The sequence below is a fragment of the Aythya fuligula genome, chromosome Z (assembly GCF_009819795.1).
Source record: "Aythya fuligula isolate bAytFul2 chromosome Z, bAytFul2.pri, whole genome shotgun sequence".
Taxonomy (NCBI): domain Eukaryota; kingdom Metazoa; phylum Chordata; class Aves; order Anseriformes; family Anatidae; genus Aythya; species Aythya fuligula.
The window spans coordinates 9,303,392-9,331,222 of record NC_045593.1 but is presented as its reverse complement, the minus strand read 5'-3'; the positions used below and the strand labels follow the sequence as shown (position 1 = coordinate 9,331,222).

The following is a 27,831-nucleotide window of genomic DNA, read 5'->3' as shown; positions in this document are numbered from 1 at the left end:
AAGAACTCGAAACCATCAGCAGTGTGGAGAAGGTCAAAAGCAAACAAGTTTATGAATGTTCCTACTATAAAGCTCCTCTTTTATGAGCTTCTAAACAAATAGGCTTGTTTTCTTTTGCCAAGGGATTCATGGAAAAGAACAATTTATTCCAGTTCTCCAGCTGGAAACAACAGCCTCATATCAGCTGGCAGGCGCTCCAGATGGAGGGGTGGGCCATGGGCGTTAGGAAGGACTTCAGAGGCTTTGATTTAGAGCTTACAGGCACTCTCAGAGGAGGGAAAAATGGGGTCAGACCAACACTGTGCCTTGGGAGCATCCTAGAACAGGCACGGGGCTTTGCACAAGACTTAAAGCAGCCTCACGGTGCTGCAAAGGGCTGACTGGCACCGTCTGCAGATCTGCCTGGGGTCTGGGGCAGGACTTTCTGCCCTCAGAACAGGAGACTGAAATCCTGCAGCTCTCCTTGAGGGCCCTAGGCCCAGAAGCTGCCCAGCTGGCTCAGGTCGTGGGATTAAGGAATATGGATCAGGCTCCAGCTGGATTTCCCATCTCAGAGGTTCACCAGCAGCACACAGCTTCTCTCCATCCCAACACTCCAGTGGCCTTTGTCCCCCCAGACTACAGATCACCACTTACAGCAAAGACAGCCCGCAGGGCTCACAGGACGATCCCTCCCTGGGTACCTGACCCCAAAAAGTGCCACCTGGCCCTGAGCATGACTCCAGCATCATCTCATCCATGGGGATGAGAGCAGCCACCCAGATGCCACCAGGCAGCTGGTGCCAATTGGCTTTTCTGATGAGGGCTGATGTTTGTGTAATTTCCACATGTGGCAGACAAGTGTATTTACATAATCACTTACACACAGCGTGTCGCATCATCGTGGACTCCTACAGCTCGCAGGGCAGATGCTTCTACCCATCTGGCCCCCCGTTCGTCGCTCAGTACCACGGCATCACCCAGGCTTGTATCTCCAGCAGCGCAGGAAGGCAGCGATGCTTAACAGCATGCGACACTTCACAGTTCAACGAGTCCATGGGAAACACAGCAATTTGCTCATGGTCCCAGAAGCAGAACGTGTAACTTTGATGGGAAGACAGCACATAACAACATGCCAGTGCAGTGCCCTGTGCTGGGACAGCAGCTTGGGTTTTAATGGTCCCGATAACTGTGTAGGAACAAAAAGCACCCCAAAAACGTATCCGTGTTAGTGATTACAAACCAGCGATGGGCTCCCTGCACTTATCCAGGAACAGCTTAGAAAATCCAGCATGGAGGTTTCAAACCCCTGATTTGCAGCCTTTGAAAAGTGTTTCCTCTGTGGAGCATGTCCCCAGAGGCAGCTGGAGCCTCCTGACAATAAAGTTGCTTTTCTCTGACACCTTCTGCAGATCCTGCAGAAGCAAGCCAGCGACCCTCAGGGTCTGCAGACCACGGCTGACACCTTCATTCGTTCTGCTAGGCATTGAAATAGTGGGAAAGGGCTTTTCAGGCAACAACCACCAAAGGCAACCTGGAGTCCCATCCCCAAAGTGCCAGACAGTCTGATGCCAGGCAGATGTTCAAAGCAAACTTCTCCTTGAAGGAAAGACAGTAACTCTGATAAGCCAGTAGCCCCCAAAGGTGAGCACTGAAGTTAAGCAGATGCCCAGTTATCTGTGAGATGGGATCAGGTGGATCCAGCAGCCTCTGTCAGATGCTTTTTATTCAATGAGAACATTTTTAAATTACCATCAGGGTAACAACAGAGCCTCCGTGGTACTGGAGATAATGGCTGTAACTGCTGTGCTACAGTTGCAGAAAATATTTGACACAAATGAGCAGCTTTGATGCCCGACTCTCAAACAGCTGGAGGAGAAATTCAGCTCAGCTGCATCCAGAGTCATGCAAATACATCCCACCTCCAGAGACTCCCCAGTGAGGCTCCTCATGGCCACTCTGTAAGCTTGGCACAGTGCAAATCCAATGCTATTAATGTATCTCCAGCATTAAACTGTGTTCAGTGTTTTGAACACTTCACTTCTCCCCGCCTGCTCTGCGAGCTGCATTTTCAGCCTGAAAGCCATCCCAAGCTCTTGTCTGCCCAGCAGCTGGCAGCAGCTCCAGGGAGACTTGGAGACCTCTGTCCTTGTGCTCTGCTGTCCCCCCTGTCCTGCAGCACAGCAGCAGGGAAGGAAATGTCAGCGGACCCAGGGGAGAGCTGCGCTCTCCAAGCAGCACCACACAAAAGCAACCAAGCTCTCTGCCAGCAGAAGAAACAAGCTGACATTTGTGGACCGTGAGGATGAGAACCCAAGAGCTACCTGGACCCAATCTGCTTCTACTGCATGCCTCGAACACAAGCTGGGTCTGCCATGGATGCAGCCTTTGCTGTCCTTTCCTCCTGGGTTTACAAGCCTTCATCCCCCAGCACTGGTCTGGACAATGCCCCCATGCTCAAAAACAACCTGGCAGCAACCAGAACCAAGGCTGGGGGAAATACATGGATGTGTGCAAGAGCAAAGCAGATGTACCTGGTAACTTGGCAACAAAGAATAAAATCAGTGCAAGAGCAAAAGGTGAGGGGTGATTTAATATCGTGCTGCCCTTTACCAGCTGACATCTCCTTCTTTGCTTGGCTTTCGCTGTCTGTGTGATGGATTCCCCTCATTTTCTTGACTGAATCATGATACCTCATCCATTAGCAAACTCCGCAGATGATTTGTTTCAAATTCTCAAATAGTACATATATTTAACAAGTTCTCAGGTCACCCCCAACCCTTGTCTAGCACCGGTGCATCCTGAAGGCACCGGGCAGGCAGGGCAGCCCCAGCTTGCATCGAGGCCAAGCTGCCATGTGCTGGAGGACTTACTTCATGCCATTGCTACAGTCCCACTGCAGCCAGGTCAGTCTGGGGAGCAGCTCCACTCCAGTTAATTTTCTTTAAGAGGACATCTTTAAGTCACATGTGCAATTTGAATGGGCTGTAAGACATCCAATGCATGGGGCAGGCAAGGGCTCTGGAGGAGGAAAGGGGACCTGGCTCAGAAAACCTTCATTGCCTCCCTGTTTCTGCAAGGACGATGCAGGAATGATGATCCTCTGCTGCCTGACACCAGCACCAGGCAGACCTACAGACACATGGGTGCTCACTGCATTTTCATGCTAGTGGAATAGGATTCACCCCAACTGTTACAGGCATGTTCAGAGGTAGCTTTGAGCTCAGGAGGGTGAGCAGGAATCCAGAAAAAACACGGTTTGAGCTCAGCCAGGTGGCTGCATGCCCTGGGGTGCATGCAGGAGAGGACCAAGAGCATCCCTCAGCCCTGCAGCATCTCTGCCCTGCAGCACCTCTGCCTGCTGCTCCGAAGTGTGCAACACAGCAGGGAAGAGAGGAGCTGTGCCACCTGGCTTAACGTGGGGATGGAGGGGAGGGCTTCACTGCAGGGCTGCATCTCTCTGCTCTTCCTCGTTCACCAAGAACTGGGTCGCTCACAATTTGACATGGTAGGAAAACAGCCTCAGCCTCAGCTGATTTGACTTCGCTCCCACAAGTCAGTAAGAAACCGAAGCCTCAGCATGCAGAAGAGCTGTTATTCATTCAGACAGGCTGAGGACCATTTAACCTCCACAGAAAACCCTGTCACATTGTTTTACAAGGAAGTGCTTGTTTATCTGAGCTAATTTTCCTGTCAGTCACCACTTCCTGCCAACCAGCTCTGCTCCGGCAGTCTCAGTGATTAGGGTAATCTTCTTCATGTCTTGGTCCTGCACACTCCTGGAAGCTGTTATCTGGTGCTAAATGGCTGATACATGCTACCCCAGAGCCGGCTGCACTTCAGTTTGGTGTAATATGATTTTCTTGTGTTGCCCATGACTCTTTTATTTTTTTTTTCTCTTTAACATTAATAGCATGCTTTGGAATGAATCACAAACTCAGCTAATGTTTCTCACACCTCCTCACAAAGCCTCCTTTTGCTTTTCAGTTTTATACCAAATTTAATTTGTTACTTTTCACATCACTTCTGAAAGGTGAAAGCCAAACAGAGAAACTAATCTGCACTGAACTCGTGCGATGCTAGGCTGACAAGAGCAGCCAGCACTTCTGCACCATGCTGCAATCCCTTCTGTAACACCAGGGATGACCCCTCCTTAAAGACCAGCACCCAAAGCCCAGCCTGAGCCCTGCTTGTGTTTATGGGGTGACTGCCCCCGCATCTGCCAGGATTTGACTCGGAAGCACAGCAGTGAGAGCACAGCAGTGCGGTCAGCCCCGGCCCCTGCCTGCCTCACGGTCCTGCTGCTTCCCCAGTGAGTGCTCATTTCCCACTGCACATTTGGTTTGTGTTTTTATCGAATTTCATCTCATTGATTGCAAATTGCTGCTGAGGTTGTCGAGCTCATTTACAGTTCCAGTTCTGGCACCAAAGCACTTATAAGTCCTCCCCACTTAGTCCCACCACAATTACTGCTGAGTTTCAGCGCCAGCCCTGTCCCTGAAGCATCCTTAGCAGTGCTGCACACCACTGAGAACGATTTCCATTATGCCACTTCCACCTTCTCACCTGCCTTGTAGTTTCCTTACAGGCTTGTGCCAGCAGCGTTCCTGAAGTCACCCTGTACAGATGAATTACGTCTCCTTCCTCTGATCTACCAGGCCTGTTACTTCCCAAAACTGTATTAGATCAGCTTTATGTGATATGGCATTACTAAAGCCTTACTAGACTGCCTGTTCTTTGATCTGACAGTGCTTATGAATAGATCATTCAATTACTTGTCCCAGAGTCTTTCTGGATAGCACATTTAGGCTGCCTACTCTCTCCTGCCTTATTGTGATCTTGAGACTGGGCACAAAGTCTTTCCTTCTGTCCCCTGGCACTTCCCTACTGTACCAGCCCAAATCAAATACCTGAACGGTGAAGAACTGCAAGGCTGTTTCAACCAGCTCCTGGGACAAATCTGCCAGGGTTCTGTTACACGAACACATCCCAGTTGTGCCAGTCCCCTGGCTCTCTTCCTACCATTGCCAACAGCCCAGCCCCTGGTGTCAGGCTGGAACTACCTCCTCTTCATCTGGCATCAGGCTCCATCTCTTCCCATGGTGGCAGGGTCCTGGCTATGCCCCGTGTCAATGCTGGATGCTAGGATCCATGCAAAGGCAGGCAGAGGCACAAGCAGGGGCAGCACAGAGTCTGAAGGGGGAATCAGTCACATCTCTCTGCCACTTGCAGTCCTGCAGCAAGCCAGCAAAGCTATTCATAAGGCAGGTATTGAACTGTCAGGGTTTGGAGACTGGCATTTAAGAAGCACCAGCACAGATTTCAGGTTGTTATAAAATGCCAAGCAATAAACATCAAGGTTCAGGAGCTGCTGTCTCTGTATGGGAGGAAGGAGCAGACAACTGGGGGGCTCTCAGTGGCCCTAATGCCAGTCACCCCCACTTGCAAATTCAAACCTAAATGAGGGGCCATTCCCAGTGACAGCTAATATGAGCTGCAAAGAGCAGAAAAGCATCTAGGAGCAGTTTGCTACACTCTTCCAGATATTCCTGATGGGCTCAGGGCTCCCAGTAGGTTTTTACACAAAGTCAAACAGGTTAATCAAAGAAATCTTTGGAGATGCTGCCCAAGCCATTTGTTCACACACGTTTGTTCACACATTCATACAAGCAGAAAAGGGCAAAGTTGATTCCTGTGTAGCTGAACGAAATAGTCAGTCTCAGCAGGTGGGTTTTGTTAAAATGTTATATTTCATAAGCTGACAGAGTAATAGCTCTAGTAATGAAAACTTGGCCTGGGAGCATCTGCGTAAGAAACATTCCATGCAAAGCCACTGATAAAGGTTTAAATTCATCAGTTTGACTTTTCGCTGAAACCAACTACTGTGCTCACAAAAATCACCTCACCTGCCACTCAGTTGCTATGGGACACAAGGCAGTGAGCAGCAGCGTCCTGAGGTGGCTGATGCACCTTCAGGTTTGGAGCCCACCAGAACACCCTATGAAAGCCTGGGAGCTGTGGCAGGACAGAGGTGAGGACCCAGACCCTGCACAGACACACAACGGTCTTCTGGACTAAGAGAAGCTGCTGTGCGAGAGAAATCCCAGGGCACAGAGAGCCTGGTGGCTACGGGAAGAGAAGGGAGGGCAGTCTGGCTGGCTTGCAGTAAGTGGAAAGCAGCATTAATCTCAGGGACTCTGTCCATCTACCTCATTTAGCGTAGACATGTCGCCAGCCCTTGTTTAAAAGCAAACACGAGTCTGCCCAGCAGTCCACATTAATCTCAAAGATCCAGCAGAGAATAAGAAAGGGCCTTTTAGGGTTTGTGGTGGAAGAAAATGAGCGGTTTTACTCAAAAACAACCACTTTGCTGTGAATGCAATTTAGAAGCCATTTTAAGGAAGTCCCTGCCCACTTCAGTTTGCTCTAAGGTCCTTCTGTGTGATGGCAAAGGGACCTATACTCATTTAGTGTTTCCGCACACCAGGAATTGTGCAGCCCTGCCAGGACAGCAGCAGTCCCCAGAGCACGGGTGGACCCACGGACTCCTGCAGAAGGACAGGAGGAAAGACTTGGATGTGGCAGGGACATCTGCAGCCATCAGGAACTCACCGTCCTGACCCTCCTGGGCAGAAGTAGAGAGCGATGCCGAGAGGTCTGCCAGCATTCGTGTTTCGTGCCCCACAAGGAGAGGCAGGATTAGGTCCAAAATACCCTCTGAAATATTTGCAAATCTGAAAGGTTTAGCAAGCCTCTTATCTGCAAAGTCACTCAAGCTTTTAAAGACAGAGATTGGCTTCCAGTCAATGTTAAATGGGCGGCAAGTCTCTGGGAATTGCTCTGTAAAGGCACGCACGTGACAGTGCTAAACTGGTGTTTCTCTCCTAGCTGGGAAAAGAACGGGTATCAAGATGACAGACAGTTTTTCAGCATCTTATCCGGTAACATGCAACAGAAACATGGTCTTCAAGACTCCTCATACAAAACAGTTGTCCAGTAAAATGTACTTATATAAGCAGGAAAGGGCACGCCGGCTTCCTGAGCAGCACAACGCCTTAGCTAGTATCCTGAAGGTCACCTCAAGTATTTCATATCTCGAAAGGTCAACAGCTTCAGTAATGGGGGAAGAGTCCTGGAGCCCTGGAGCATATGTCTGCCCTGCTTTCTCTGTACTATGTGCACTCAGATGGCTTTTATCTAGAAGCTATCAATATTTACTAAGGGCAGCTATAACATCACCCTGCTCTTGCTGCATTAGTCATGAAGGACACAAACCACAAAAACATAATGGCAAATGGTCTTGTACTTAATGCACGCTCCTGAGTCACCTGCTGTAAAGCTCCTGGGATCCTCCTTCTCACACAAGGACATTTCATAGTGTCGCAGAGTTACGAGACAATTCAGGTTGGAAGAGACCCCCAGAAGTCTCTAAGTCCAAATTCCTGCCCAAAGCAGGGGAAGCTCTGAGGTCAGGTGTGGCTGCTCAGGGCTCCACCTAGTCTGGTCTTGAAGACCACCGTGGAGAGGTGGTACAACCTCTCTGAGTAAGATGTTGCACTACTTGATTGACTTCATGACGAAAAAGTTTTTTCCTTCCGTCCAGTCTGAAGGTTTCTTGTTTCAATTCATTTCAGCTGTTGTCACAGAATCACAGAGTTGTACAACAGTTTGGGTTGGAAGGGACCTTAAAGACAATCTAATTCCACCCCCTGCCATGGGCAGGGACGCCTCCCCCCAGCCCAGGCTGCCCAAAGCCCCATCCAGCTTGGCCTTGAGCACTGCCAGGGATGGGGCAGCCACAGCTCCTCTGGGCAGCCTGGGCCAGGGCCTCACCACCCTCTGAGTGAAGAATTTCTTCCTAGTATTCAACCTCAGGATGTGTCTCATTGTCCTTTCATGCATTGCTGTGAAGAGCCTGGCTCTAACTTCTTGATGACCTCCTTGTAGGCATTTTCAGGCTGCTGTTAGGTCCCTGCAAGGCCATTTGTTTTCCAGACCCACCAAGCCCATCTGGACAGTGCCATTACAGTCACTGCATGGGGCAGCTGTGGCCTCCAGCTCAGGACCCAGACATCTGGGAACACTTGTGACAGAGGTGTCTGGCTTATTTAACAGGCATAAAAATTCGTGTGTGAATTCAGCATAAGAAAACATCCACATGCCCAGAGTGAGCCAGACTTGAACATTTGTAGCATCGCCCGTGTACAGCACAATCTTCCAACACCACGTCCTTTCTGAAGGAAAGTAAGCAAAAGAACCTTCAGAAAGAAATTTCAGGTTCGAGCTGATTCGAGCTTTTATGTTTCAATATTTATTTCTGCTTCAAGTGGAAGTTTGAGATAGGCTCACAGCAAGCTCCCAAAGGTGAATCCTGCTGAATGCTGCAGGGATTGAATTGCTCCCCTACCCATTTCCCTGCCCTCTGTTCTTACAATAAACTGATCAATGTCCCCTGATTTTCTGCACCCTAAATGTAGGAGTTTGGCATCCAAATCCACCTCCACAGTCTTTTTTTTTTATTTCCAAAGCAGGTCTCTCATTCCAGCTAGCCTTTTTCATTGTGTTAGGTTTCTACCACTTACAGTCTAAAGCCATGGAAATGAGGTGTTATCTAACCTCATTTATTTCAGTGCTAATCACATCAGTATCTGCACCCAGGTCCCTGCAGGAAACAGCCTGGAGGGACCACAGAGCTGCTGCCAGCCAACTGAGCTGCAGGACTCATGTTTAGAAATAACAGATTTCTCCACCTGTCTGCTTTAGGAAACACTACGGAGTCTTCAAGGAACATAAGTGTCATTTAAAATGCAATCACAGAGCAAAACTGCAGCAGACTTAGCAAACTGATTAAAACCAATGCCAAACGCTCACTAGCAACAGCTCTGAGTGCATCCAGCAGAGACCAGCTTCCGTAAAAGCAGTTGACTGTCCACTCCTTTTAAAGTCAAGCAATTTATTTAGCACCTAGCTATACAACTGGGAGCTTCTTTTCAGGCAGCGTTGGCACAGACATGCACGTCTCAGGGATCATTTTATTTTATTTCAATTTTCATTGTAAGTCATTTATGCTCGTTCTGAAATAAAATGGCCATCAGGCAGAGCAGGACACTAAGGAAATTACCCAGAACATGATGAAGAGGAACAGGAGCATTTAGTATCCACTGCATTGGCTGCAGAACGTGCACACTTGGGTTATCTATAAAGAGGTGGTGCTGTCTGAAAGAAATGCCCATCTGCCAGCTCACAGGTTTCATCATAATGCTCCTGATACTTAGAGCTTTTCTTAAATCCCCACCTCCTGGAGGCATGAAGACTGAGAGATTCTTAGACTGATTTCCAAGTCAGTCTTATCAACTAGGGGGACAAAACATACATAAATTTTGGACACAACAGCTTCGGTAAGGAAAGACATTTTTCAAAATATTCCAGGTATCCCTTTAAGACCACAATAAGGGCCTGATTTTAAAACCACCTCCAGGCAACCTTCAAGTTTTGCAGGCATAATTATGTGTGGATGCAAAGCTCAAGGCTGTTTCTGAACAGGAGGCCTTTAATGTTTTATTTTCTGGCTGCATGTCCTGTAGTTTTCTGTATCCTGTTAATGTAGATTTTTTTTTTTCCCGGTATTAATGGAGCCTGTCCTTTGCGAGGTGCTGACTTATTCCCAAGAAGTGAATTCTGCTACGAAGTGGTATATCTCCAGGAACGAAAAGGCCGTAAACAACTATTTATTCCACTTCCACTGCAAATCTAAAAGGTTCTTTTTAAAATAGAAACTAAACCGTGTCTCAGAGTTACCCTGCTGCAATCAACGTGGTTAGTGGGTAGCACAGGGGACCAGCATTGCTATCAGCATCAGTCCTGGCCAGTGTACTGCAGTGGGAAGGCTGCTCTTGCCTTGACCTTTCCTGCTAGACAGCACAATGCAGGGCTGTTCCTGACTGATGGTCACTCTTGAGAGTCTGGGATTACAGACATAAAGCAGACTTAGATCCTACTCAAGGTGTGTATCTTGGTTGTGGTGCTGCCAAATGAGCTTCTCTTCTGTCTAATCCGTAGCCCCAAAAGAACTCCAGGCCTCTGGATGACGCAGCTAAGGTGACTCTGCAGCAACACAACTAGTCATGACAGCCGTGGCTAAGATGAGGGTTGGGATGGAAAGACCTCATTGCATAAATTCTTGTCAAGTCCATAGGAGCTTTTCTATGATGGGTAAAGCTCTGACAAAGAACCCAGCCCATGTGAGTGGCAAGGAGCCTCCCTGGAGATGAGCTACTGCAGCAGAAACTTGAACACATGAATAAGAAATCCAAGTACGCCCCATGTTAAACCTCTACCTGCTCGTGCTGGCCCGGATGTATCACTGCCTGCAGACATCTCTTCCTTGTCCCCACAGATAGATGCCAGGACACAAATGGACTACACAGAGCTAACCCAGCACTCCAGCACAGTTGTGAACTTCAGCCAGGTTTGGGGGCTCACACAACAGCTCACGTGGGGAACAAGTTGGAGCATGTGTCACACAACGCTTTAGGCCCTTCATTTGGTATATGGGAGAAGGGGGATGGACAGATTCACGAATAAAAGGCCCAATCTCAATCCTGCCTGCAGAGGGAAAAGCATCACCATTGCTTTATTTAGGCTGCAGCATCCTCAAGTTCCCAGGGAGGACAGATGCACCAGTAAAGATATTTCCATTGCATAGCTTGAGAAAGACAAATTCACAGCCTGAGCCACTGAATCTGTGAAACGAATTTTTTGCTACAACATAAAGGTTAAACTGCAATAAAGTTGCTAAGGCATCAATTCAGTGATACAGATATATAAAGGCCATCTTTTTGCTAGAGTAATTTGGCCAAACTGCACAGACTTTCCAATTTACACCAGCAAAACACGTAGCCCATGGTGACAGAGCAATGTGGTCTTACAGTACAAAACCACTGTTGACAGATAGCTACGTGTCCTGGCTACTTGCCAGGCCCGAATTAACCATCTGAGCTACTAGGATGGATGGCTAGGGGCAAAAATATAACTGCCATCATCTCAACATTAGGATTGTTCTAAGTACTTCATTACCAAGTCATTACTCTTGGAGACAGCCTGATACAAAGGGAAAATGCTGATTTCATTTTATTTAATGGGAACAAAGTTCTATTGGCTGACCCTGGGCATATTACTGTAATTGATTTTTTAGTATCAATATAAGAATATATTCACTTAATTCTATTGCTTCCCATTACCTTAGAGGCTTGGAACCAATGCCCAGGTGTCAGCTCATGCTGGGGGTGCCCTCCTCTGGAGAATCATCTCTCCATCCCCAAGGATGCACTCGTTAATGAGCTGTTTTTACATAGAGGGAGTTAAAGTGTTTTTCTCTCAGCATGAACTAAGAGCTGCACACCTGCTTTGATGTGGTTGGCATGAGTAATTTGGGACTTGTGTGTGTTTGCAACACTCACCTCAATGAGGGGGAGTAGTGTCAATAGTATCAAGAAAGCAATGCATACCCAGGGATATCCACACCAAGGGCAGGAAAGCATAGGAAAAAGCAGCCTGTGTCCCTGCCCCCTGTCCTGTTTTCCCTTCTGTCCTCTAGGTACCTCCATCGCTGGAGTATGAGGAGAAAACCAGGACTGCAGGGAGGCTTGGCTAGCTAATGCCAGAGGTTGTGTTTGGCCCCCAAGAAGGACCCACACCTAGGGCAGAATGCCCACATGCAGCCGCAAAGGGCTTGTCGAGGCTGCATCTGCTAAAAGTTCCCCAGTTTGTGATTTAACATCAGCAATTGCATGGCAGGGATGCAGCTGAGAGATTTTTGGCCTTGTTGCTTTTACAAGTGTGGTAGGCCTATGGGGAGGAGGAATAAGAGATACAGCTGCCCAAGTTTTCTCAACTCTGTTGGACTCCTGCGTCCTCTGAAATCAGGTTGGCCAAAAGAGGAATTGATAGCTCAGGGGCCTCAAGCTACTGAAGTGACCCTGCCCTCCCAAGCAGCCCAGGCAAACCTCAGACAAGTTGGCCCCAGTCACTGCGCTGGATTCCAGCTGGTGGCCAATCCTCAGCTCCCCGATGTGCTTGCCCAGGGTTGGGATGACCTGTCCCCTTGCTCAGCCCCGATCTCCCCTGACTTTCTCCCAGCTCAAATCAGAGCAGTTTTGCTCCCAGCCTCTCACCTTGCCATCAGTGGTGACTGCAGCAAAGACTGTGGAGGAGTAAGGGGACCAGGCAACGTCCCCTACGGCAGAATGCAGGTCATAAATAAACATCGGAGTCCTGCAAAGAGAGACCCGGACTCAATTAAACAGATGCCACTCTGGTAGTGAAACACTGAGCTATAAACATGCTGCAGCCTATATACAAGGCTAGCTGCAAAAGTGGGAGATGGAGTATTTCCCTATGCCAGATACCAGCCAGGGTCTGAGCCAAAGGCAAAGCAGAGCTGAGCATCAACCTAAATGGGCCTGGATTGGTCCCACTGTGCTGAGAAGACAAGTAGGATGTTTCTTTCTTTCTGAAAGCATTTTGAAAGCTTCCATTGCTTACAGTGAGATGTAGTCTCTTTGCTTAACAATCACAGAGGAAAAAGTGATTTTCCCTCTCTGGACTTCTGACAACACCATTGAATATTAGAGCAGTATTGGCAACACGAAATATTTGACTCTGACTGATGTACAACAAAATCAATTTATGATTGAAAGCAAACATTTCTCAACCACTAACCCTGAACTTCATTATGTATTTTTAAATGTTGCCATTTTCTGGGGCCTCTCTGGTTCTTCGGAGGCGTCTGGCCCCTCAGGCCATATTCCAGCCCCTAACATTTCTCTAGATCATTGCTCCAGAAAAATAACCCTGCCACAGCAGGTTGTTGTCTGAAGACAGACAGGCCAGTCAGGCTCTGCTGGGCTGCACTGCTTGGCAAATTTCGGAGCAGCCGGTGCTAAACCTTATACATTATACTTCAGGAGCACAATCTGATTCCTCAGCCGCAGAGAACAGAGAGAAGAGAGCAATATCAACACCTAGGAGGGAAACTGAGACTGGAGTGTGAGCAGAACCAATATGTGCAGCTGGATTGTTAGGCTACACCTCACCAGCCACGCCAGGACCCAGCAGGACCTACTTGATGGTGTGATCCCAGATCTTGACGGTCCAGTCAGAGCTGCATGAAATGAAGACTTTCAAGTGGTAGGGATTCCAGCTGACTGAATCCACGGCCATGTGATGGGCTTCAAAGACATCCAGAAACTGGCTCGAATAGCATTTTGAACACTGCAATGGAAAGAACTAGTCAGTTATCACAGCTAGACTTTCTTACAGAGTTTGTATTCCTGGAGAAAGATGCGCGCAAATACTTTTATGGCCTCCCAGTCTCTGCTGGGCTGGCTGGGAAGAGGCAGCTGGTACCCAGAGGTGCTATAGACACTAAATCATTTAGCACATGCTGTTTCACCCCACTTGCAGGCAATATTGAGCTCCTCTCTGCCAAACACAGAGATGAAAATTGGTTGGATTTACAGCTGGAGCCAGGCTGCAGAGCCCACTCTCCACTGGAGGAGCTCCATTGCCTCTTGCCAGCCCGAGCTCCTTCTGTGCCTCTGTAACAGGCTCTCAGAAAGGCAGGGTTAAACAACTCTCATGTTGCAGAGAGCACACAGCACAGTACATTCGGTCTGTTGCAACTGTAATTCAAACCTTTAATAATAATGCTCTCGGTACAAGAATGACCTACCAGACCCTTTGGCTCCAGGGGGGATTTTGGGAACACGCCCAAATTCCCTTCCCTGCCGTCACCCCATGACATCCTATGCTAGCAGCCTGCACTGCACACCTCTGCCCTGGGGATCTTCCTCTTGTGCCACTCGTCACTTCCCAGAGGGGTGTGAGAACCGTGGGAGGGTGGCCAGCACTAAGCCATGTCCCCAGTGGGCAGGTGGGCTACCCCATACCCCAGCTGGTGTGTGAGTTCATGAAAGGGAGGAGAAATTGCGGTCTGCTTGTCTGCAGGATACGGGGCTCAACCCACATCCTGTCAGTTCTGTGTTCTCAGAAAAATTAGGTTATCCTCCCCAGCCTTCCTCCCACAGAGGGAACTGGGGGCTTCCTTCATTAGCCACAAGGATCCTCAACTCATGAATGAAGTCCTCTTGGTTGTTTTCTCACATGCAAGCTGTACCTACACAGCAAGTTTAGGGTGGATTCAGGATTTTCCATCTGTCTGCCTTGGTGCCGTCACTAGAAGGACTTTTCAGCACCTTTCCCTGCTCCCTCGTGAATGCAGCAAAACATCATCTGCCCATGCAGCAGGATTGCTGAAGTGTTACATGACTTTAATTCTTGCAAATGAAAGCTCTAACTAATCAGGAGGCTTAACTACTTATCACACATGACATTCACTGTCTGGGAACTCTGACCCCTTTTGCTCTCAATGTCCTTGTGTGCTAGGACAGGTACTGGATTAAGGGTGCTAAACTCTTCACACTGCAGCAGCTCTAGCATTCCCGGAGGGGGACTGTGGTAGGAAACAGAATCAAGAATGTGCCTCATGTCCCGCTGAGATTTACTGACAGTGTCTGTGGCTTGCTAATAGTTTGCTGCATACCCTGTCTCTGAGCCACTATGCCTGCGTGTAATTACGGTAGTGAAATCTCCTTTAATGGCATGTTCCATAACTTTACTTCATAATTCTTAATGTTCAGCCACCAGGAAAATTGGTACTTGGCTTGTTTTGAAAGTCACTTTGCTGGGAACAGACAGAATGGGTCACGAGTAATTCATCACAAGAGAGAGGCTGCTTTATTCGGCTGTCTTTCCAAGTAGGTGGATTGAAGGTCCCTAATACCTGATGACTTTGATCAGTAAGATCTTAACGAGATCTATCTGCATCCAACAGATCTGTAATGCTCAGAGGTCTGCTTTCAGAGCCCTGTTGGGGCTGAGCCTGTGCTAAGGGCAGCTCTCTGGTCACTAGTAGAGGAGGCCTGTGACACTCGGGTGTGCTGACCCACCTTGCAGCCTGCAGGTCTGGCTCAGAGCTGAGGTCCAAGCCTTGGCAGGAAAGGGACCCACAGTTTTCCCATGAACTCAGCAGCAAAAGGGGCCCTGTAGGGCCTGGATGGTGTTCCTTCTGAGAAACAGACCCTGTGTGCCTGTCTGAACCCTCAGCCATATGCTGTGCTCTGGCACTGCCTGCCAGTCCCACGCCACATTCGTTCCATCCTTCAGTATTGTCCCTGCTGTGTGAGACTGGGCCGTGGTCTTCCCCAGATGTGTGTTGAAGGAAGACCACGAACTTGAGCAAAAGCTCAGAAAGAAGTACGACTTTAACAAATAAAAGAGTTTCTGAGCTACCTAGAACTGCTGGCAAAGTCCTCTGCTACTATTCACTTTAAAAAGCATACAGTTATTAGACACATGTCAGGATGAAAACAAAACTACTGGAAAATGTGACGCCTAACTTCTGACAAGACAGCTTTGAAGAGCATGAGTAGATTCAAGGAGCAGGCATTTGTGCAGCCTGTCTGATCTTCTGCAGCACTGCTCAAATATGCTGAAAGTGTTTTTCTCCTATTTAAATGGTGGTAGGTGTGTGTGAATAGTAAATGGTGTTTTTATGATGGAACAGGAAAGCAAGAATGTGTCTGTGGCAATACATGAAACCAGTAACGAGATGACTGGTGACAGGGTTACAAAACAAATGGGAGGAATACTGAGAGGAAAGGACAACTCCAAGGACGCACAACTTATTCGTAATATTCATTATTAGAACTTCAATTTATCCTAAATGTTAGTCTAACATAAAACTCATTTGCATTGATGGTGAACAGATGTTATTAGTGTTCTTATACCATAGAGGGTTTCTTTAATTCCCTATCAGAAATACTAAGAGTCAAAGTAATATGCAGATCTAAAAAAAAATAATCTCTTTCAAAGGAATTTTGAGTCTGGCAGCAGAAAGAGCACTGCCCAACACCAGCACTGCCAGGCACACCAGGACACCCAGCTGTTCCTCAGAAACTGCCAACTCAAATGTGTCCCATGGTGTCGTGGACTGCTGTTACAGCCACGTCTGAAGCTGTTGGACTTTTGCTCAGTGTCCTCTTGTACAGATTTGTAAGAGAAGTGCTCAGATTTGTAGAAAGGCTTCCAAGTGGGAACGGGTGAATGTGAATGCACTAGGAGAAACAGCAGAAGAGGGTAAAACAAAGAACCTATGTTAACTAATGGCAAATGCAGCCAATCAAATGATAAGATAGCCAGACAGAACAAACTGAAGCCACAAAGATAGAGTGGCAAGAAGATGAGGAACAAAACTCAAGCTTTAAAATATCCAGACAAGGAAAACAACTTTGCCTAAGATGGGGCAAGACAAGATACCGAGGAAAAAGCTCTCTCCATTCCTGAAGGGTAAGTGGAAGTCGGAGCATGTCCAGAAACCAGTTTGTCATCATCAATTAAGGAAAACCCAAGAGATGTGATAACAACTCAGCAGGCAGTGTCCTTTGTCCTCTGTAGATCTGCAAGAAATCCTGGCCTGACCACACAGGTACAAATGTCCTGGTGCTTGGTATGAGAGAATAAGTGAAATCAGTTTTGTTGAAAATAAGAATAATCTTTTATTTCTATATAGTCTTGCACTGAATTTTATGATATTAATTTGTTACACTCTCAAGCAAACTGCCTAAGACTGAAAAAAACCTCTCTCACATGAAAATGCACAAATCTTACCGCATTTTTTTTTGTTGTGCAGCTCTGCTGACTAAGAAGAAGTTTTGACCAAAGACCTGAAGTCACAATAAAGTTTTAATGTGAATCTCAGAGGCCAACCTTTTTTGTACCAAAGCTGAACAATTCCTAAACAGCAGATAAGATATGCAAAGAGGCAGTTTTGCATTACAGAACCACATTAATGCAGAAACAGTTTGTTCTCTATGTAAAAAGGGCAATAGATAGGTCTTTGTATAATTAAAATAATGATTTCTTGGCTTCAGAAACACTATTAACTAAGCCATTTAAAAAAAAAAAAATTCACTGTAATCATTCTGCAGCTAAAGAATTAACATATTATAATGCTATTTGTGGGCATGCCTGGTCTTTGAAAAAATGCCTCTCTGAAATCCATTTTTCAATTTATTTAATAAATAATCTAAAATTCAGCCCATGTGGAGAGCAGTCCATGTGTGGTCCCTGACTCATACAGCACGTAAGATGTCTGTCCTTCTCACTCGACGTGCCGTGACATGGGAGTGCAGCACCGAGACCCAGGCAGCTCACTGCCACCCGGCGCAGCTGCTGAACCCAAAAGCTGCCCGAATGGCTGCAGGACTGTCAGTGCCCTCAGCATCCAAGTGGGGCAAGGCTCTAATCCATGGTTAGTTCCAGTAACGGATTCAAATGTGTGGTTTTCAATAAAAATTGGGATGAAGGTGTGTAGTAGTCCTTAAGAAATGTCTGGAACAGCAGCAACTTGTTGAACCCAAAGCTTCTGAAACTGCTTGCAGCAAACTCCTGGGGGACATTGAGGGTCCAAGCATTTTTGCCCTGTTTTTTGTGGGTACCGTGGAGGCCAGCTTGTCTAGGCACTGAAGATTTCTCATGCCTGTGTTACTCCATACAGTCTGATGGATTATTGCCTCTGCATTCCTATGGGAACACCTGAATTTGACAGGGCTGTGTTGCACACCAATGCAAGAGTGGTCCATGTTTCTCTAAAGCCCAGCAGTGCCACAAAAATGCTTTGTTGTTACCAGCAACCCTGAAATTGGCCTTCATACCAATAAAAGAAACAATCCTGTACAACAGTCTCTCTCTGCATTTGTTCACCCAAGAAGTGGTTAAAATGCCTGTGGGGCTTCGTGCTTGGATCACTCTTTGTGTTAAAACGCATCCTAGCTCCAGTTTCACTGAATATCATCCACAGCTACAGTTCCATCAATGCAAATACTCCCAAATTCTGTTCCTATTCAGTGATCCTAATCCTTCCTATGCAGGAAGGATTTCCTTTGCTGTGTAACTCAGGCGGGACACCAGTCTGAACATTTCTCTTGTAGGGTAACTGACAGTCCCACCTAACACCAACATCCACTGTTGTACTCGCTGACATCCATCGCTCCCCTAAGCACAGAGGAAGTTAAATCGTGGTTCAGACATGTGGTTCCTTACTGCATTTTGATCAGGACTAGACACAGCAGTACTCAAACAACTTAGAGTACAATACCCAAGGTACCAACTACTGCAGTTGATCAGACAAGTGAGAACATCTGCCCATAACCGAGCAGATGCTTTCTATCCCGAGAGCATAAACAAAAAGCCATTGCACTTACTCCACTGTCCATCACCCATCAGCCCAGCACCCCCATTTTTCCCACTTTCTTTCTGCTCCTGTCTTGCCAAATGCGACTGAGCACTACTCAGAAATCCCCCCTAGATACTGCCTGGCAGAGGGACAAATTTCAGTCAGCAACATCCCTCTGGAAGGGACACATATTGTTAAGTCTGTCTTGCTTAAGTATCTTGATTGATACTGATTTCAGAGTACTGTTCCATTTGGGTTCTTTTTCTCTGTTTTGTTTCCACTTTGCATCAGGACATGGGAAGGAGCCTGCTGCATCTTCTAGGGATGCCTGGATAACTTTGCTCTGCAGGTCAGCCTCCTGCTGATGGTCCAACCCTAACACAGACGGGCTGTGGCTACGATGTTAACAAAGCCGAAAAGCCAGATCACAGACGTGCTGGGCAAACAAAATTTGTGTAAGTATTATAAGCAGTAAAAAGCTTTATATTCAGGGTTAAATACAGCAGAGCTCAAAACTTCCTATTTTTAGCTTGTTTTCTTAAGAAAAAAACAATGTCTGTTTCCTGCTGTCTTCTTGTCTCTCCTCTCAAACAACTTTTGACCTCACTTGCAATTTCAGCCAAAGTTGGCTGCATGGGGGACTTGGTAATATTAAAGTCTTACACATTTCATGAAAAGGGACAGCTGCAGAGTGCAAACATTTGGGCAATGTCCCTCACCATGGAAAGGCAATCAAAACTCAGGCCCTGTCCTCACCATGTGGCTGGAGCTGGCCGGCTAACAAATGCCAGCAGGAGCTTAGCACCATTAGAGGAGACAGTGAGAAACTGGATATAGGAGGGTGATGAGAAAGTGGGGCTGGGGGAAGGAGCTGGGATGTAACTGTGGAAGGGAAGGGCTGCAGGACACCAGCCCATGGGAAATAAGGTTTCGTTAGCCTCACTGCTCATAGGATAACAGGTCTAAAAAGGAAAAGAGATGAGATTTTTTCTGCCATTTCCCTGTAGCCATAAGGACAGAGGATTGATGCCTTTTAACTTCTGCTCTGATCATAGTTAGTGCCTCACTTGCACAGCTGCAATCTGCAAAGCATTCTGGGATGCAGTTTGCATGAAAAACGTTTCTGCAAAATAATGTCTTAATTGGGTCTGCACAGAGAGCTCCCCGTGACCCTCTGGGGCTCTGTGCTGGTCTCTGGCTCACCACAGGGATCTGAGGGCAGGACCAGGCTCTGAAGTTGTACTTTGTTGCTGTCTGAGCAAACAGTTAAGATGATGAACCTGAAAGACAAGCAGGGGTCAGGGGATGTAAAACAAGGGACAAAGAAGCCATTCTTACCTTATAGATCTTTCCCTCTTCAGTACCAACGAGAAACAAATAGTCTATCTTTTTGTGAAAATCAAACGATGTCCCGCAGCCTGTTAACAGAAGAAAGGAGTCAGAGAGAATTGGTTCATCTGCCCAGCACACACTCCCTGTCTATACTACATGCATGTTGCCAGTGTTTCCAGAAGTGATTTATTAGCCAAAAGCTCCCCAAAGAAATTAGAACCACCCCTTCCAAAAACCCTTCCCTAGTTGTGCCTTTCTCCAGCACTCACAATTTGAAGAGACAACACAAACAAAGGGGAAGAGGAACTGGAAGAAGCATGCAGTGACTTGGAGGAAGCCTCGTGGCAGGTCAGGAGCTGAATTCAGCTCTCCAAGACGTTGTCCTTACCCTACCCACTGGGCTGGGCTGCCTCTCAGCTGGCCCAAGAGATCACTTTCTGTTGAGATTTGATGCCTGCATAACAACAGCCACAGTATGTAATTTGCTTTCTAAAGCAACAAGCACTCCGAGACTGCCACCGAGAGCCCTGGCTATACAAAACGTAACCACTCCAGGAAGAACTGACACAGACCTATAATCAGCAGCGCCTGCCAGATGGCCTCTAAAGGCAATGACACCCAAGGGAGCCTCCATCATTCTCTTTGGGGTCAGCCTCGGCCCCCACACAAATAAGAGAGTTGTTTAGAAAAACAAGACTCCTTTTTGAAAACATCTCCCAGTAGCTCCAGCTTCTGGTTCAAGCAGTCTGCTCTCATATATGGCTTCAAGGATCCTGCTAGGTGCAGAAAGCTCATCAGCACTGCACTCTGTGCTCAGTCACTGCTATTATTCCCATTCTCAACCGTGGTCCTACCAAGCCGATTATGAAGTTTAACATCTGTCTTTGATTCCAAAAGTTACTAAGGCTTCCAAGACGCCAGCTGCCCTGGACACAGCAGCATCCTCCAGTGCAACAGTGGGAGCAGTGAGTGTCAGTTAACAAATTTTTGTTTTGGCAGATTGGCTGAAAAACACGATTCACTCTGGTAAGAATTTAAAATGCCTGGTGCAAATATAAGAGTCATGAAGACCCAGCCTGCCTCCTATTATTTTCTGTTGGTTGGTTTTCACAAAAATGTAAATAGATTCCCATGCATTGAAGGGTCCAGAGAAGAAATGCCACATGATAACTCCTTTGCCCTCTTCATCCCTGGCTCAGAAGCCATTTAGCAGGCTCACTTCAGTAAAGGCGATAGCAAAGGATATGATTTGGGAACAAATCTTTCGTCAGGCACAGAAGGATTCTCTTGACTTCAAAAGCCTCAAATCAAGCAACATTGTGACCTGTATTTAAAACAGGCGTCAGTCACAACAGGATGTGATTTCTTGAGATCTTCTGGCTTCTGCTCCCATGACAGATGCAACATCATCCAAAAAAGTAAACTTGAATGGTGGTGAAAGAAAATTTCAGAAGGGTCCAGAGCAGAAGACGGGACGTCCGCTGACTGCCAGAGCAATTTCAGTCTCCTGACCAGCAGGGACAACCACAGCAATCATCAGAGGACAAATCCGAACAAGCAGACAAGGCTCAGAAGCACATAGTTACAGAGAACTTTTTGCAAAGGCAGCTGAAAACAGCATTATGTCTTAAGCGATAACAAAATGTAGATCTCAAGAGAATTGTTAAGGTCATTTCAACCCTGTAATGCTGTCTGCATTTTTTAACATTTAAATAGATTGTTAAATATTCAAGGCAAGTCTCCAAAAAATCCATTTCCCAGTAACACTAACAAATAATCCTGAAGCCTCTGGGAGTTCTGTAGTGTACTGCTGGTCTTTAGCTGGCCTCCTGGAATCTGTGTGGCAACGCAAAAACAAATTGTTCGGCAATTACTAGCCTAGGAACATCCTTAAATGCAGAGCAAGTGCCTCCTCCAAACCCAGACCATAACTTCATAGGGAAAAGCAGGATGATTAGGGGATTCCTCAAGGCTCCCCGTGTAGTTTGGGACTTCCAGAGGTGACTCACCCAATCCTGTCTCAAGCATAGGACAGCCAGGATGAGGGGATTCAGCCTAAAAGGACTGTACTGTTCCCACTTTGTATGGGGGGAGCCTAACATTCAAATAGGGAGCTCAGAATGGACGTTGTGCTTTTAGAAAGCCAAAGCCAAAGGAGGCACATCCCACTGTAGGCTGGGTGAGCTGTGCACCCAGAAGAGGGCAAAGGTTGCTTTTCTTTTTGATTTGTCCAGCTCACATCAATGTCTGGTAGGAAGAATAAAACCAACTTAGGTTTGACAAATACAGGTAATGCCCACGCCTTGTTTGCACTGGGATGTCAGGGCAAAGTGAACATTTTTGGAATTAATGTTCATCTTTTTCTGCAAGCAAAGACAAGCAGCAAACCTTGACTCAATTAGTGGCCATTGCTTCCAGGCAGACTTTGCCCTACCACACGTTCAAAGCCAGGAGGAGTAACCCTTTCTCGGTCCTTTTCCATCTCAACATCCCACTCCCAATGTAATTCCTCTGAATGACTGATTAGAGGCTTTGTGTCAGTAATTAATCAGCATGGCAAGGACTTGGGCTCCTACCAAGCGTTTGCAGCTGCAGCCCCTCTGGCCCCTGCATCGTTGTTCCCTCTGCTGACAGCTTGATGACATCTGTATGAACCAGCTCATTCTGCAAGCAGAGGAGATTCCACATGAATAACAGGCTTTACAGCAACAATACAGAGACATTCAGTACTTTCAAATGGCAAATTTTATGGAGGAATTTTAAAAAGCTTTCCAAAAGTTGTTTAATGTTTCATGCCCGCAGTTGGCAACTTGCTAACATGCTGTTTTACATAAGGCCTCCAGGAAACTGGTATTTTGAAGCACTGGTACTGAGAGCCACTTGTACATCACCCAGGCACATGCAACTGACCTGGACAGCTTCAGGTTTTGAGGTCAATGTTTTAAAATGTGGGTTGACACTGTCAGCTTAAATCATTGTGTTAAGTGAAGTCACCCCGCATGGCTGAAGATGGGTATGGTGTATTATTGTGGAGCTAACTAAACCCACATTAATGGATAGTAACTTACCACCTCACCAGTCCCCTCTTCTTACCATCCCTCTGTTGTCCCCTGAGCAGCCTCAAGTCCCAGTACTTCTAGTACATCTAGCAAGCAGCTACCCCAAGGGAAAAGTGCCCCATGTTGTTGTTATCCCCAGAGCTCTAAAGAGCTCTCATCGCAGGCCACGACACTGCTTTGCTAGGTGCTGTATGAACACAGGGCAAAAAGGCCGTGTCCCAAAGAGTTTACAACTTTGGCAGGAGACAAAAGCCTGATGAAAATAGACACCATGTGGGTGAGTATGAGGGAAAAAAAGAGAGGGCAAAGATCCATTCTTAGACTAGCTTTGGGAATTAAAATACCTCTGCAGACTGGAGTTGGTTGTGAATATAAGAATACCCTGGGGCTGATAAAAAGAACAAAGAACTAAAGATTAAATTAGTGAGAAGTGTGGGCTGAGGACTGGATGTTTTCATGAATCTGCAGATTTCCCACTGGAGCACTGTGAGAACAAAACATAACTTCTTAGCTCAGTGAATCAAGCTTTAGTTGGAGCTTCTCTAAACCAAGAGCAGGACTCAGGTGGAAAAAAAGATTCTGCCAGGAAAAGTCAGTCCCAGGGAATTGTGCATTAGGGGAAGGGGGAGAAGACCTTGCAAGCATCTGTTCAGTACTGCAATTCAGAGGCAACTGTGTTTTGTAAGACATTTGTATTGTATTTTGGGGGAACACAGTCATGGAAGGCTCAAGAAAGGACAAAACCCATAAAATAATTAATTTCCTCCTCATTAATTTGCACTGCTGCCGAACCACATGCTCTTGCCTATTGATGGGAGTAACTATTCTCTAAGATCACAGCAAGAAGCAGGACAGCCTCCTGCAGCCTGTGGACTCCTACCTTCTGTTAGTGACTCTTCCTACAGCACGTGGGTTAGAACAAGCCAGGTTCAGGGGGTACAGGCAGAAGTGACATTAAGAAAGAGGTCATGTACTTTGTGTTTAACACTCTGATAAACCCAGTGTGTCTAACAGAGCCTAACTCAGCAGGCACATGCTGTGGGCAGGCACACGGGTGTGTTCAAGCAAAAAGGCAAACCACATGAGGTTCTCTCTCTAAGCTCATGCGTTTCTGCAGCCTTTCTTTGAAGATGCCTCCCAGAATCTCCACCTGGCTCAGGTCTCCTCCGTGGACAGCTCCTGTAGCCTCTCGCCTTCATACAGGATCCTACTTGTGCAGAGTTCCCTGTAGTGCTGCTTTTATTTTGTACCCAGCCTCGCAGTCTGGAAAATGCATCTGTTCCTGGGGCTGTTTATCGCCAGAGCCATTCACATATTCCTCTGGGTAAACAGACTGTTGACAGCCTGGCCTTCCAGGAATACTGAACAATAATATGTTGTTTCTGACAAACAACTGTAAAGCACTTTGAAAGCGTTAGTGAATTAAGCCTCGCAGCTGCCTACTTCCCTTTAGCTGTTGTTATTAACCTCAAGTGACAAAGGAGGCCCAGAGCTGTTCAGTAATTTAGCTCTAGGTCACGTAGGAAGGGTGAGCTATGACTACAAACCTGGGAGCACTGAGGATCAGGCCGAAGGGCTGTGCCAGACTGCACCCCAACCAGCTGATTCTTGACATTGCACTGACAGCTCTCCTCGACAGGCAGCGCATGAATCTGAAGTGGGAGAGCACAGCCACCCAGCTGCCGAATTCCTGCATCCTTCCTCAGCTTCACACCTTCATGATGACCCAAAACCAAGCCAAGATGACAGCCTGAGCACAAATGAATGTTACATGAAGCTTGTCCAAAGTGATGGTGCCTGCTTCTAACAGAGACAACCACCACAGCCAGTGCAGATCGACCATCCCTAGCTAAAATCTGACAAGTCTTCTAGCCAGCTTTTGAGTGGTGCTTACCAGATGTCCATCTAGAAGTAAGAATTAATTTATTCACTTTGTGCTCCCAGCTTTGGAGGTGTCAAAGAGTTATTAGTGTTTAAAGCAGCTTTACTTCTGGATAGTCCTGTCAAAATGATTAATGAAGCTCTCTTTCATTTATTCCATATTTGCACTATGGATTTGGAAAATATAAGTTCTCTGGAGTCTCTTTAATTTTATTCTAAATAAAACTCAGAGCTCACTCTCTTGTAAAGCTGCAATTCAAGCAGGCTGTTCATTCCTCCTTGCTGTGTGTATAAAACCACAGACTGAAGGGACAAGAAAAAGAAGCACCTTACAGTGTGGGAACACAATTAAGCAGAGATGAATAACAAAACTGTCTCCAAAAGCCCTCCCCAAGTTGAGTTGCTATCAGAGCCTATCTGCAGACTCCTAGGTTGTCCCAGCTGTGAAATTTCTCTGAAGTTTAAAATACAAGAGCCTTAATCCAGTGAGTGTCATCTCTTGAGTGAAGAAAGCTGAGCACACTCAGTTACCAGGGCTCAGGAGATACGTGTAACTTGCCAGGTCACCTTAACTGGATGTGTTTAGCTGTAGGTGTGCACCACCCACTTCAGCATAAATCTTTTGGGCTTTTCTATGCAGGAGATAAAGGAGCTGAGTGCTGCAACAATGTTAGCCTGTCCCTGTTCAGGGAGCTCTGAGAGCTTTTGGGAGAAGGACTTGGGATGCGCTCACTGGAGGGATTGATTTTGGGGTCTAAAGCTGCAAGAATGAATTTGGAGGAGTTTATGAGAGAACCTGATAATCAATGCCCTCTGCAAACTCTGTCTGTGCTCCTTACAAGTGGTTTCCACTCCTAAAGTGAACATGAGTCTTAAATGTATGTATAATGTTTGAGATAAAACCCTAACCATCATGGCAAGGCCTAAAATTTTCAGAACTGACAGTTTTTGAATGGCTTGGTATAAAAGGTTATATAAAAAAAAAAAAGCATCCAAAGATGTAAAGAAATTTCTTTGCTTGCTGGGAAATAATGGGACAGCTGCTTCAAACTCCCGTTTAGGGTAATTCAATTATTTCAGAATTTAAAAAAAAAAAAAAAAAAAGTAATTTTCAAATACCCAACAGAAAAAACACACATTGAGATTCAGAGACATAAATCTAAGGGTCATTTAGGGACATTTCTATCAATGTATGTACTCCAAAAGGAAAAGAAATGAAAGGCAGAGAATGCCAATGAGTTTACAGAGATTGTCTTTGGTGTGAGCAGGCAATGTCTTGGCAGGGGGGAGCCCTCTGCCTGTTCGATTGCTTGCTGCCATCCATCCCAGTGTAAATGCAAGTTTCCTCCCTGCTCTCTGGCTGTAGTATTTTAGTATTTCAACTTGCTCTTCCTTGCTCTAGCAGCTCTGGGGGACAGGGCAGCAGCTGCCAGGCTCCTAGGTAACATCCTGTATTACTCTTTGCAACTTTGGCCACACACTGCACCAGAGCAGGGAAGAAATTTGCACCTTCCCTCTCCCATTCTGAATTGCAATCTGTAGGGGAGCATTTTGGGGGTGGGAGTCTTGAAGCTGGGGAAGAAAGCAGATCATTCTGCCTTGTCCCCGGGTGACGCTCCCAGGACAAGGAAGGTGTCAGAGCAAGGACCAGTCTTGAATTCCAGCAGTTGCAAGGCAGAAAAATGATCTCAGGTATTCAGGCCCACAGTGTGCTGTAGGTGCAGATGAGATGAAGGGTGGGTCCTGAGCAATGAGTTAGGCAGGTTCTGCTTACTTCAGAGTTTAATATGGAGCCCCCCAACCCAGCTGGGAGCTGGCAGCAATAAGCTGTGACTGCACCTGTGATCTTTTGTTTCCATTTCTTTTTGAACCTTGGTCACTATAAATAATAATAAAACCAATGCATGACTGACCTTTGGAGGCAATTGGTTATAATTTGGCCAGGAAAGCAATTTGCCACCTACTGTTTACCTTAACTAAAGTCCATGACACAATCCGTCCATCCGAGGAGACAGAGAAGAAGTTCAAATTGTTGTCCATGTCGTCCTTCTGCCACTTGACCTTGAAACAAGCAGACAGCCCCAGTTAGCACAGCATTAGCACGGCAGAGCCCCAGGCGCTCAGCAGGGTCCCCTCACATCCTTCCTAAAGAGCAGCTGGCTTCCACCCCAGAGGCCTGATGCTGGCTCACAGCATGTAAGAACACACTCAGCACCACAGGCAGTTTCGTGGGTGCCCCAGCACTCCCGTCACTCACTTTAGTGCAGGGATGTCTCAAAAGGGTCTCCAAGACACCTGAGCACATCACTGCCCCTGTGCAAACACCTTCCCATGTGGTTTACTCCTCCGGGTGCAGTATCATAGGGCTACCCTTCAGCCAGCCCAGCTCAAATTAGCTTTCTGTCCCTATGTGTGGTGCAGATGAGCCCTTGCAGGCAATGTGTGCCATGGGTCCTTGGGGGACTTCTGTTTCAGGGGGATCAAAACATCTCCATTAAAACTGAAATTCTCCCCACACCTTCAGAGCATCTGCCTGCCTGGTAAGGAGATTTGCCTTTTGACTGTGACAGCTCAGCAGGAGAGATTAGAACTCAGATAAATGGCTTACAGTTTAGAAGAGACATTTCAGTTAGACCAAAAGCATTAAGAACGCTCAATTTTCAGATCTGGGAATTCAATCAGACTGAAGAGAAAAGGATGACTTGTCACTGGGCCTGTCAGCATACACTCCTGTGGGCATCTGTCAGCTCTGGATGGGGACAAGCACTTTGGCAGGTTCTGCTGAGGTTTTCAAAGGTGTATTTGTTCCTGTCCAGGCAGTGCAGCAGATACATTTCCCTAAATATCACCCATGATAAATGGGCATGATTATCCTAGAGCTTACCAAATACTGCATCTATGACCAGCTATTTATCTGGTACCTAGTCCAGAAAACAAGCCGCGTTCTGAATAGTTCAATTACACAGATTGGGTATCCTGATGTTACTTCTTTGGGAAAAAGTGTTAATTCTGTTTTGTAAAATTGTTTATACTGTGAAGCTCTGTGAAGCATGAAAATTCAGCAAGAGACTCACCAAAGAGTAATTAATTCTCTAGTGAACAGGTCCCCTACCTAGAACACAATTTTCTGAGGAAGGAAAAATAAAATGAAAGGGAATGCATCTGAGAATATATCAAAATGACAGTTACATGGCCATAAGATGTGACTGAAGAGTCTTGTGTAGCATACACCCTTTGAACATCCTCACAGAGGAGAAATCGAAGTCTCCAAGTGGAACCACTTCT

The 27,831-nt window shown here is 46.6% G+C and overlaps 1 protein-coding gene across 1 annotated transcript in view; it reads right to left on the bottom strand.

The window, feature by feature from the left end:
• Nucleotides 1–27,831, bottom strand: part of DNAI1 (dynein axonemal intermediate chain 1) — a 138,492-nt gene that overhangs the window by 28,261 nt on the left and 82,400 nt on the right. The window contains exons 14-18 of the mRNA XM_032205523.1: nucleotides 26,518–26,607; nucleotides 22,183–22,270; nucleotides 19,613–19,692; nucleotides 13,103–13,251; nucleotides 12,153–12,252 (exon numbers count right to left, since the gene is read on the bottom strand). Of these exons, the coding sequence (XP_032061414.1) occupies nucleotides 12,153–12,252; nucleotides 13,103–13,251; nucleotides 19,613–19,692; nucleotides 22,183–22,270; nucleotides 26,518–26,607 (507 nt within the window). The remainder of the gene's footprint in view (nucleotides 1–12,152; nucleotides 12,253–13,102; nucleotides 13,252–19,612; nucleotides 19,693–22,182; nucleotides 22,271–26,517; nucleotides 26,608–27,831) is intronic.